Source organism: Mastigoproctus giganteus, chromosome 7 (genome assembly GCF_048544385.1).
Source record: "Mastigoproctus giganteus isolate SK-2022 chromosome 7, ASM4854438v1, whole genome shotgun sequence".
Lineage (NCBI taxonomy): Eukaryota > Metazoa > Arthropoda > Arachnida > Uropygi > Thelyphonidae > Mastigoproctus > Mastigoproctus giganteus.
In genome coordinates, this window is record NC_143581.1 from 220,599,290 (window position 1) to 220,612,285 (window position 12,996).

The following is a 12,996-nucleotide window of genomic DNA, read 5'->3' on the forward strand; positions in this document are numbered from 1 at the left end:
CAACCTATCAACTTCCATAACGACAGATGGAAGTTTGTTCCAGCAATTAACCACCCGCTGGCTAAAGGCAAATTTCCGCACATCTATTCTACATCTATCCTTTCTTAATTTGAACTTATGTCCCCGTAGGTTCGTATTCTGAACAAGTGGGAGGATCCCATCAGAATTCAGCGTGCTCAACCCATTCAAGGCCTTATAGACCTCAATCAGATCACCGCGCAGGTGCCTAGTCTCCAGCCACTGCAATTTGCAGAACTTAAGCCTCTCTTGGTAAGAGGATCCCTTCATTCCCCTCACCAATCGTGTTGCTCTTCTCTGTACACGCTCAAGCAAATCTACATCCTTCCTAAAATGAGGCCTCCAGACCTGTACGCAGTACTCAAGGCGTGGCCTGACCATTGCCTTATACAGAGGGACAATCACCTCCTTTTCCCTGCTAGCAAAATTCCTATATATCATTGACAAAACCCCATGACCTGCCCTAGCAGCCTGTCTACATTGCTCAGAAAACTTCATATCTGACTGCACAATTACTCCCAGGTCTTTTTCATTTTCTACCACCTTAAGTGTAGTACCACACAGTTGGTACGTTTCTCTGGGGTTACTTCTACCCATATGCAGTACTTTGCATTTGTCAAGGTTAAACTTCAGTTGCCACTTCTTAGCCCATCTGCCCAAATTATCTAGATCCTGTTGCAGTAGCACACTGCCATTACTGTCATTAACAACCCTGCCAACCTTCGTGTCATCTGCAAACTTCGACATTAAGCCTGATATACCTTCATCAATATCATTGATAAATATACAAAACAACAGTGGACCCAACACCGAACCCTGTGGGACTCCACTAATAACATTAGTCCACGAAGAGCAGCACCCATTGATTACCACCCTCTGTCTTCTCCCACTTAACCATCCTTTTATCCATTGTAGCAACTTACCCTTAATACCATTCTGCTCCAATTTGTACAGTAGTCTTCCATGCGCAACAGTGTCAAAAGCTTTCCTGAAATCCAAGTATATGATATCAAAATTATTTTTTGCATCCAATTCCTTTGTGACCACATCATAATAACTAATCAAATTTGTCAGACAAGACTTTCCCTTAACAAACCCATGCTGTGTCTGAATTATTGCTGCAGTCTTGTCTAGATGATCCTGCAATGCATCTTTAACCAGTGACTCCATTATTTTACCCGGAACAGAAGTTAAACTAACTGGTCTGTAATTATTCGTGTCACCCTTCGAACCTCCTTTGTGAATTGGGGATACATTTGCACATCTCCAGTCCGTGGGAACCTCCCCTGAATCCAAGGATGCTCTCATAATTATGGCTAAGGGTTTGCTTAGTTGCTTTGCCGCCTCCTTTAATATAACTGGATAGATCCCATCCGCCCCAGGTGCCTTTCTTATGTTTAACTTCAACAATTTCTCCTCCACTTTGCTCTCAGTTATTACAAAATCATTAAGCACACTGCTACAATTTGATAACCTTCTTCCATTTTCAAACTGTAATGATTCCTCACGTGTGAATGTAGATGCAAAATACTCATTCAGTTTGTTTGCTATCTGAGCAGGATCATCAACAGTCGAACCATCGATGTCAAGTGGACCAATCATATTCAGCCCCTTCCTTTTAGAGTTTATATAAGTAAAGAAATCCTTGCTGTTTTTCTTAGCATCTTTTGCCAAAGATTTCTCGTAATCCGCCTTTGCCTGCCGAACCTCCTTTGTGACCTGATTACAGACTAGCTTATATCTGCTACAGGCTTCTGCGTCGCCTGATAATTTATATGCATCCCATGCATTTTTCTTCTCTGTTACGAGTCTCATTAGTTCATTTGATAACCATTTAGGCCTAACCTTGAACAATATTTCTTCATCGGTATGAAAAGTCTAGTAGCTTCCACGATTAATTCCTTGAATGCTTCCCACTTAGAATTTACTGTTTGTAACATCGTCAGTCGATCCCACTGTACAGAATTTAAAAACTGTCTGAGACCACTGTACTCCCCTTTACGGAAGCAAAAACCCTTTCCTTTACCCCTGACGGTAGTTACCTCTTTGAGTAAATCCCACTTCAGCACACTGTGATCACTGCCACCTAGTGGTTCCTTTATCTGCAAATTCTTAATACACGAATGATCACTGCTGATAACCAGATCAAGAGTATTACTTTCTCTGGTTGCCTCTCGAACATGCTGCTGCAGAAAACAATCCAGTTTCACAAAATTAAATTCGTATGCCAAACCATTCTACTACTTAATTTCTTGAAAATTGCATCGTTGTGTAATTTCTCCTGTTTTCAATTCAATTTTTTTTTAAATAAGAAATTTTTGAATTCTTTTGTAATTTTTCAATTTTTATAGATGGAAAAATTAAAGATAATTAAAAAAGATAAATATAAAAAAGAATTATCTTTAATTTGATACCGCCATATAAGTGTATTTTGTGTATGCCATTTGCTCAAGATAAGAGTTTAAATATTTTACCAGTGCTATTAATATCTGGAAAATAAGCAAATTTGAAATACTTAGAGGTTTAGGTCAGTGGTCGGCAGTCTATCAGAATTGGTATTCCAGGTTCACTCATATAGGTTCTTATATGCCAGCAGCAAAGATTAAAATTCAAAATGTTTATATCAGTGGTTTTCAACTTTTTAAGGTCAAAGTAAGCAGTATTCAGCTATGTTAGAAACCAATAGTTGTACTACTTGCCATAACAAGAAATTTCAGTACAGCTAAATCCAGAAAAGAAAAAAAAAAATACAAAATTTGAAAAATCAAATGTAACAAAATGAAATAGAATAAAAATTTATACAGAAATTATTTGTCTGTCAGTGCCTCCCTTCTCATCTCGCTGAATAATAGTAATAATAATAATAATAATAAAAAATAAAAACACAGGATGGTATTTCAATAACTCCTAAAATCTGCAATTGGGTTGTGCTGAGAAGTTGTAGCTATGTGCTGTGGCAACCTCATTTACAAAGCATTTGCCAAGTTGAAAATGGAGGACTAATTATAATTAGTCCTCCATTTATGAATGGAGGACTAATTATAAATGGTCCTCCATTATAAATGGAGGACCATTTATAATGGTCTTGAAACAGACCATTATAAATGGTCTGTTTCAAGTACCCACACATAATGCCTTCTTGATAGAAACCTTCACTGAACATGTTGGCCCAAAGTATCAGAACTATTGTGGCTGTTGAGGTATTTTATTGCAGGTTTATTTATTTTAATAAATAAACCTGTATTAAAATACCTCCTTTTATTTCAGAACTTTTTCAGCCCAGCCCAGTCCAGCCAGTTTAGAAGTTATTAAAATGCTATATCCTTAGGTTTTTAGGCATGTTCACATATGAATAAAAGTCATCGATTGACTTCACTACATCCATCTGTCTGCATGAAATAACTTGGCTCTCAGTGATTTTCATTAAATTTTATGTTTGACCCTTTTAGAAAGATTTTTTGGAACCATCCTAGATATAATTAAAACAAAGAATCAGTTATTGTTATATTATTTTATTCTGTCTGCTGTATGGATAATATGCAAGTTATTCATATACTGTATTGAATAGCTGAAGTGCTGAGCAATATGACAGCAGTACAGAGAAGAGAAATTCTCAGTTTAAGCACTATGCATATTACAGTGGTTGTGCTTTAGAGAGGTGGTTTTTTATTATCAATTTGCTAAATGTATAAATAATCAATTTTACATTTTTGTTTATTCTGATAATGACAGAATATCCATGAAATACATGTTTTATTCAATTTTTTTTTTTTTAAATCCATGAGGAAATAAAGTACATTACAAAAATGTCGACTACTCATTACATCATTAGATATATGCAGCAAAACAAGATGGTCTCAACAAGTAATATGTACTTTTGTAAATGCTTTTCAAATCTTAAGTCCAGTATAGGGCTAAAATACAGTTGTAATTCTTGTATATCACCCTTTACATATACATGTTATATAATTAATTACTCAAAGACAAGGCAGAATATAGTGTAACAAATAAGGTAAGAGGCAAAATCTTAAGGTTGATGTGAAATTTGTTTCTGCTTTACTAGAACACCAGTGTTTGGATTAATACGACTTATGTCAATTACAAATTATTTCCCCAGTGAGACATAGTTTCATTAATTTTTACATTAGGGTTAGGATATCAGGTCTAACAGAATAGCTTCATGAACTGCATAGTGGCCTGAGAATTACAATTTGAATGCCTGTGGTCTACACAAAGTAGATAAAAGATTTTAAAGTGCATTTCAAAGTGGCCAACTTTATGTTAAAACAGGGACTTATATACCTGTCTCTGTTTGTTATAGGTCTCATAACAGCATTCAGGTGGTAGATGACTTTCATCAACCGGTGAAATACCACCACTTTGCTTATTGGAGGCTTGAGGTGGTGAAACCCATGTTTAGTCTCTAGAGCAAAGTTTCCGGCATCCCCCCTCCCCCCATACTTCTCCTTCAACCCATGCATGGTACTAAATACTATAGGTTTTGATACCTTTCATGTTTGGGGTTTTCATAAAAAAAAATATATATAATTAAATGAAGTTATCTCATATCCTTTGTTATTGTTACAAGACAATGCTGATCTCTGGTTTAGAGCATCAAAGGGTGGTCAAAAGTTTTACAATAAAATTTTTATAGTTTTGTGTATATGTTTATTTCTGACTTTTTTATTTGTTTACTCATTATTATGTTGATGATTCTTTTATTGTAGGTTTGGTGTCTGATGAAGAACTAGCGAAAGATCTTTCAGGTATAATATCTTTCTTTTCTGTAGACCCATTAGAGTTAAATCAATAATTGGTATTATGTTTTGTTTACATAATTCACAGTTGACTTGAACCTGTTTGAGACTGACCAGTAGATAATTCTATAATAGTAATACAAGGGTGGTTCAATAAAGAATCGCCCTCACCTACTTCCACATATCGCAGAGTCATGATATTTTGTGTGTAGCATCATACATATCTCTGTACTAAAGGTGTAAAATTTCAGCCCTGTGTCTTAATTTGTTTTTCTCTTACAGAGCTGAACATGTGACGAAGTAGCATCATGGACAAAGTTGAAGCCAGAGCTGTAATCCGGTATCTGTTCTTGAAGGGGAAATCTCCTAAAGAAATCCACGAGGAAATGACTGCTGTATATAAGGATGAAGCCCCACCCTATGGCATTGTGAAGCACTGGCATAAACAGTTTAGGTGTGGTCGGACATCGGTAGAATCTGAGTCCATTCCAGGTCGTCCCCATTCAGCCATTGATGACAGCATGATCAAAAAAGTGGAGTCGTTAATCATGGAAGATCGCCGGATATATGTGCGTGAATTGTCCCAGGATTAGTGTGGGCTCTGTTGAAACAGTCCTTCATGGCCAACTCCATTTACAGAAACTGAGTGCAAGATGGATTCCCCGATTATTGACTGGTTTTCAGAAGGCTGATCAACAACAGAAATCACAAGAGTTGTTAGCCCTGTGCCAAAAAAATGGCGAAGACTTTTTCTCTTGTCTAATCACTCAGGATGAAAGTTGGATACACCATTTCAACCCTAAATATAAAAAGTAGTCCATGGAATGGCGACATCATGATTCCCCACCTCCCAAGAAGGCAAGGGTCCAAGCGTCAGCAGGAAAGGTCTTGCTGACAATGTTTTGGGATGAGAAAGGCATAATAATGACTGATTACCTGCTGAAAGGTAGAACAATTACAGGTGCCTATTATGCCAACTCACTCACAAAATTAGTGAGAATCAAAACATGTAGGCATGGCATGTGCCAAGAATCAACAGGCTTGCACCTCAGCAGCTAGGTCAGGGCAATTCTTTTGAACCACCCTCGTATTTAATGTGCAAAACTGTAGTTTAAATATTTTTGATAGGGGTATGTATATGCACATGGTTATGAGTAATTTTAAGATGATAATTATCTTTAATGCAGATGTGGATGTTGGGCAGGAAGAGCAAAGAGAGCACTTTTCCTTCCCTGAATTTTAAAGATTACAACATGCTTGAGGGAATGTTCATTATTAGTAAACAGCAGTAGCAATTTTTAAAAGAAAATACTATCAAGTATATAAATGGGGTGGGAAAGTTTAGTAACTTTAAGAGACAAACAAGATGATTTTCAAAGAATACTCTCTCTCTCTCTCTCACTCTCATATATATTTGAATGAAAGATAGAACAGCATACACAAATTTTTTGATGATGTGAGTTGGATATTACAATCATTAGAAATTCAGTCACTGTTCATCAGGGGTTTTTGATTGTTTGTTTTAACCCCTTTTTTTTCTTTTTTTTTTTTTTTGCATTTTGAGCCCATATTTCTCTGAGATAACACTTAGAGTGCCAAAGAAATGGATGCAGCTTGTGAGCTATGGTGTAGCTACACCTGATATACATATGCGTGCAATAAATAGTAAGGATTGTTTTTGTGTATGTGTGTTATATTATATTGGCTATTTTGCAGTTTTTTCTAATTTTTTCATTATAAACTTTGTTGTTGTTTGTTATATTACTTTACGTTTTAATACTGTCAGACAGACACTGACTTTCGTGATGTAATGTGCATCCTCATGCACACACAGAACTGTGCTTTTCGCACCTCTTAAAAATCTTAACAGTATGTTTTGTCCTCTTCTGTAAAATTTCCAATACTGCCCATTAGTGCAGACTCCTTGTTCATATTTCCCTAACATGCACACAATAAGGCTTTTCTAAGAAAACTTAGATGAGAGGTGACACACCATATTTCTTATTCAAGTCTAGAATCGATTAGATACATATCCTTGCATTTGTAATTGACGACTATTTAATTCTGTTTATATAATACAGGACAAAAATAATGGAAAACACTGGAAATACAGGAATTTTGCGAGCAGGGATAAGGAGGTGATTATCCCCTTGTATAAGGCAGTGGTCGGGCCACACTTTGAGCATACAAGTCTAGAGGCCTCGTTTTAGGAAGGATGTAGAGCTGCTGGAACAAGTACAGAGAAGAGCAACGAGATTGGAGAGGGGAACAAAGGGTTGCTCTTGCCGAGATAGAACAGTTCTTAAGTTCTACAAATTGCAGTGTCTGGAGACTAGGCACTTGCAAGGCGATCTGATTGAAGTGTATAAGGCCTTGAATGGGTTTAGCAAGCTCAATGCTGATGGGATTCTTCCTCTTGCTCAGATTACACACCTGAGGGGACATAAATTCAAATTGAGAGAAGACAGTTGTAGAACAGATGTGCAGAAATTTGCCTTTAGCCAGCCGGTGGTTGATTGCTGGAACAAACTTCTGTCTGCCGTTGTGGAAGTTGCTAGCTTATATAAATTCAATGAAGAGCTGGACAAACTTTGGAGCAAATGGATGGGTGAAGTGGGAAGTTTTTTGGGTTTTTTTGGCTGATGCTGTATAAGCTTACTTTCTTGCATCATATGCCTCTATTAACAAAATTTTGATAATGTTTATTTATATACCTTAATGATGGTAATATTTCTAATGTAATACAATATTTGGATATCAAAACAGTAATGCATTAGAGTATATTAGAATGCAGTATATATACACCTTGTTTTGACCTAAACACTTCAGTGAGTTGATTTTCTCAACTGGACTTGCATAAAAATTTAGATGTTACCTAAAGTAAAGAGCGGAATAGTAGAATAATACAGATATCTGTATTATTCTACTTTTCTGAGCCACCTTTCACCAGCATGTAACTGTGTATCTTTCTGAAATCAAATGTTTAATGTAATAACATTCTTTATATGTATACATGTACAGGCAATCCCTTATAACATGGTATTTTTGAGATTTTGTGCAGAGAAAACCTACTATTATGTTGGATGTAATTTTTAAACATATCCATTCTTTTTTGTGAATCTCCTCTGTTGACTTGATAGTTGTTATTGGGAAAAAAAAAAAAAAAAAAAGATTGAGAAATCCCCATGTTAGGTTCTGTGCTGTTGAACTTGTGCTTGTTTGAGACCATAAAAAAATTGTGACTTTGAATCGTGCAGTTCATGATTTTTAAGGTTTTTGTAAAGTTATTTTGGTTTTTATTTGATTGTTTTTATTTTCTGGGTGTATTACTAAACTTTATTCTTAAGAACTGTATTGGAATATTTTCTTTGTTGTGAATTAAATTCTAGCCCTAAATTATGCCTAAGAAACTTAAGCAAAATTTGGATAACTGCCGATTTATTTAAAGAATGGTTTCTAAATTGATTTGTGCCAGCTGTAGAAAACTATTTAAAGCAGAAAAAATCTAGATTTCAAAGGTTTTATTGCTATTGGATAACGTGCCAGGCCATCAAAAAGATTTGTCATCCAAAATGTTGAAGTAATGATCCCACCACCTAATACAACTTCTTTAATTCAACCCTTACATCAAAGCATTATATCCACCTTTAAAACTCATTACATCAGAAAATCATTACAATGGATTTTGGAAAAAAATTATTCCGAATCTATCGAAGTGATAGGGGCATGGAAACATTTTTCAATTGTGGACTGTATCAGAATCATAACTTTATCGGTCAAAGAAGTAAAACTGTCAGCACATGTATGTTGGAACAATGTATGGCCAGAGTCCATTCATTCAGGAAATATTTTCGAACCGGCAGAAAACAGAATCAGTGTGATAGTAGGGCTTGCTAAGAAAGTAGGAGGGAAAGGTTTTGATGATAAGACTACTGAAGATATTCAAAAATTACTGGTAGAAAAAGAAGCTGGCAAGGCAGATTTGGTGGAAATGGCATCGGAGGTAAACCAAATGAATTCAGAGGATGATAGCGCAGATGAAAATTCTGAAGTTCTAAATTTTAAACTAAAAAGCATATGGGAAGGCATAAACTTAGCCGAGCAATTAGAATCTTTTTTTTTTTTTAATGCAGATCCTTCAACTGAAAGGAGCGCATAGTTCAAAAGGGAGCTTCCAACATGCTTAGCTCCATACCATGAAATTTACAAACATCTATCAAGCAAAAGGGGCTTAGAGGGGAACAGGTATCCTGTGTGTTATCAGACACTCAGCCTAAAACACTGATGGATCCAATATCTCTCTATTACAGAAGATTTAGGAGAAGTCCGGTTGGCCTGCCTCCCTAAAATCCACTCATGCACACCTTCTCGATTGTAAGCCCTGTTACGTCACTTAGGTGGCAACGAACGTGTAGAGTGGTTCTCTTCAAGATGCCTGGTCAGCGCGAAGAGGAAAAGACCAAACCCTCCAGCAATGAGAGCACAACAATACAAATGGCCCTCAGTCCCCAGCAGCTTTCACTCTCCCTCTTACAGCAGCGAGAGGATCAGAGTGGAAGCAGAGGGTGCTAAGAATCTCTGGGTATGACCAGGCTGCCATGCACGGAAACTGAACTTGGCCTGTTATAAGGTACGATCACTCATCGGTGAAGACAGGATATTAGAGCTGGAAAAGGAATTAGAAAATGTGAATTGGAATATCATCGGTTTGGCTGAAACAAGAAGAAGAAATGAATCACTTATAAGTTTATCAAGTGGAAATCTGCTGTACACCAATGGAAACAGTAAAAGGAGTGAAGGTGGAGTTGGGTTTCTGGTCCATAAAGATTTTAAAAACAACATTTTGGAATTCAAAAGTACATCACCAAGGGTGTCAAGACTAATATTCAAGATTTCTAAGAGGTACAAGCTAAAGATTATAATGATTTATGCACCAACATCGAGCCGTGATGATGAAGAGGTCGAAGAAATATACACTGAAATTGAGAGTCTTCTAGATGAGCAGAAAACCCACTACACTATTATTATGGGGGACTTCAATGCTAAGGTTGGAAAAAGGCAAAACAGCACAGAAAGAGGAACTATAGGAAATTTTGGAATTGGTGAAAGAAATAAAAGAGGTGAAAGACTTGTGGAATTTGCAGAATCTCAAGGACTGTCAGTAATGAACACTTTTTTCAAGAAAAGGGTGAACAGAAAGTGGACATGGAAGAGTCCAAATGGATTAACAACTAAGGAAATCGACTTCATCCTCACTAACCGAAGATATATTGTGAATGATGTTACCGTCCTGAATAAGGTAAGTGTTGGAAGTGATCACAGAATGGTAAGATGTACACTTGATATAGATGTAGGAAAGGAAAGGAAAAAACTGACTCGAGTAAATAATACAAAGGTTTTTGAGATAACAGAGGAGGAGAAAAAGCAGTATGTACTGGAACTTAAGAACAAGTTTGAGCTTCTGCAGACGAGGAATACTACAACTTTCTGAAAGTGATAAAGCCCAAGAAACCTATAGGGAAAAAGAAATCCAAAGAAGAAAAAATTAGTCAAGAAACACTTGTCGTGATGAACCGAAGACAACAAATGAAGAGCAAGAAAAACACTGACAGGGAGAAAATTGAGTATACTGAGTTATGCAAAGCCAGTAGAAAGAGACTCAGAGAGGACATAAGAAGATTTAACACAAGAAAAGTAGAACAAGCATTAAGGGAAAACAAAGGATTTAAATCAGCAGCCATGAGCAGTAATACAGAAAGACAAATAATACTGAAACTGAAGAATAGCAATGGTGTACTTATAAACATCAGAGAGGGCATAATTCAAATAGCAGAAGACTACCATAGAGAATTATACAAGGAGCGAGGGAATGAATGCAGCAGTGAGGAAGATGGATTGCAAAGTAGCAACACATACGACATACCCAATATTCTTCCTGATGAGGTAGAACATGCATTGAAGAAAATGAAGAATCGGAAAGCCCTGGGGGAAGATGAAGTTACTGTAGAGTTGTTAAAATTGGGAGGAAGAGACATAACACAAAAGCTGGCAAGGCTCTTCACAAAGTGCATTCGAAAAGGTGTGACACCTAAGCAGTGGAATAATGCAAACATAGTTTTGCTGCATAAGAAAGGAGATAAATCAGAAATTGGAAATTATAGACCAATTAGCTTGTTATCCCACATCTACAAGTTGTTCACAAGGGTCATTACTAACAGATTAGAAAGAATACTTGATGAGAATCAACCGAAAGAGCAAGCTGGCTTTAGGACAAGATTCTCAACTATGGATCACCTTCACGTAATATCACAGCTAATGGAGAAAGCAAATGAATATAAAACACCATTATGCCTGGCATTTGTGGATTATGAAAAGGCATTTGACTCCATACAGCATAAGGCAATGTTTCGGGCACTGGAAAGACAAGGCATAGATACCCCATATATTATGATTTTGAAGAAAATATATGAGAGTGCTACCTCCTTTATTAGACTAGACAAAGACAGTAGCAAATTTAAAATCGAGAAAGGAGTTTGACAAGGAGACACAATATCTCCGAAGCGGTTTACTGCTGCCCTTGAGGAAGCTTTCAGGAGATTTGACTGGTCGCAGAAAGGAGTCAGTGTGAACGGAGAGTACCTAAACCATTTACGATTTGCAGATGACATTGTGGTCATAAGCCAAGATCCCAAAGAATTACAGGAAAATCTTAATCAGTTATGCACAGTTAGTAAGGATTTTGAACTGAAGATGAATATGGCTAAAACAAAAGTAATGATGAACAAGTATACCACAGAAAGGGAAATAATGATTGAAGGAGCAGTAATTGAAAAGGTGGAGTCATATACTTATCTGGGACAAGTTATTAGCTGTAATAATAATAAATGGCTGGAAGTCAAGAGAAGAATAAATTTTGGATGGATAGCATTCAGGAAATATAGTCACATACTGAAGAGCAATATCCCAGTTTGTCTGAAACTTAAAATAATGAACCAGTGTATACTCCCCACCATGACTTATGGAAGTGAAACTTGGGCACTCACCAAAAGAATGGAAGAGAAGCTGAGAACTACACAGCGAAGAATGGAACGAATTATATTGGGAATCAGACTGTTAGATAAGAAGAGAAACACATGGATTAGGCAGCAAACTCAAGTAAAGGACATTCTTATCAAAACTAAAGAACTAAAATGGGCTTGGGCAGGACACATAGCTCGAAGACATGATAACAGATGGACTAAGAAAATAACAGAATGGTACCCAAGAGGAGCTAGAAGAAAACCTGGAAGACAAAGGCGGAGATGGATAGATGAAATTCATGAATTTTTGGGTAGTAAATGGATGGCCAGTGCTCAAATCAGAAGGAACTGGAAAGTTGCTGGAGAGGCCTTCATCCTGCAGTGGATTGAAAATGGCTGGTGATGATGAACAGAAAGAAGGAAGACAGCTGTATCAAATTATGGATTTGCTGAAATTGGAGCATCATTCAGTCATTTTAAGTTTCTCGTCAAAGAAGGAAATGGGCCGTCATGAAAGGATGGTGGCTGTGTATGGCAACAGTGCACCTTCAGAGTACCAACTGAAATTCTGGTCAAAACAATTCAAGTGGGATAGAGAGTCCATTGAAGATAATCCATGTCCAGGAAGGCCTGTGACAGTGACCACTCCAGAGATGTGCCAAGCTGTGGAAACCCTTGTGCTGAATGACATTTAAAGGTGTCCCAAATCTCTAGGGAGTGTCAGATATCTGAGGGAACAGTTATAACCATCCTCCATGAACATTTGGGGGATGATTAAAGTCAGTGCAAGGTGGGTCCCCAGATTTCTGACCCCTTTGCAGAAGCAATTCAGAGTACAGTGTGTTGTGAGGAGAATTTAGAGCTTTATGGAAGGGATCCTGAAACTTTCATCTCCAGGACTGCTACAGATGATGAAACGTTGGTTCATCACTGAAATCCTGAGACCGAGCAAGAATCAATGCAATGGAAGCACAAAGGTTCTCCCCCACCCAAAAAATTTCAGACACAACCTTCACTGGCAAGATTATGGCCACCATTTTTTGGATGCTGAGGGAATTTTGTACATTCACTACTTGGAACACAAGCAGACTGTCACTGGAGAGTCATATGCATCCCTACTGTACAACCTAAGGGGTTTCATCAAGGAAAAATGCCACAGAAAACTTTCCAGAGGTGTGTTGCTTCTTCAGGACAACACACAA

At 37.1% G+C, this 12,996-nt stretch overlaps 1 protein-coding gene across 1 annotated transcript in view; it reads left to right on the forward strand.

Annotated features, from left to right (window-relative positions):
- The window catches only part of LOC150083705 (uncharacterized), a 70,814-nt gene that overhangs the window by 44,308 nt on the left and 13,510 nt on the right, over nt 1-12,996 (forward strand). Inside the window, exon 5 of the mRNA XM_090377445.1 lies at nt 4,746-4,784. Within this exon, the coding sequence (XP_090233571.1) occupies nt 4,746-4,784 (39 nt within the window). The remainder of the gene's footprint in view (nt 1-4,745; nt 4,785-12,996) is intronic.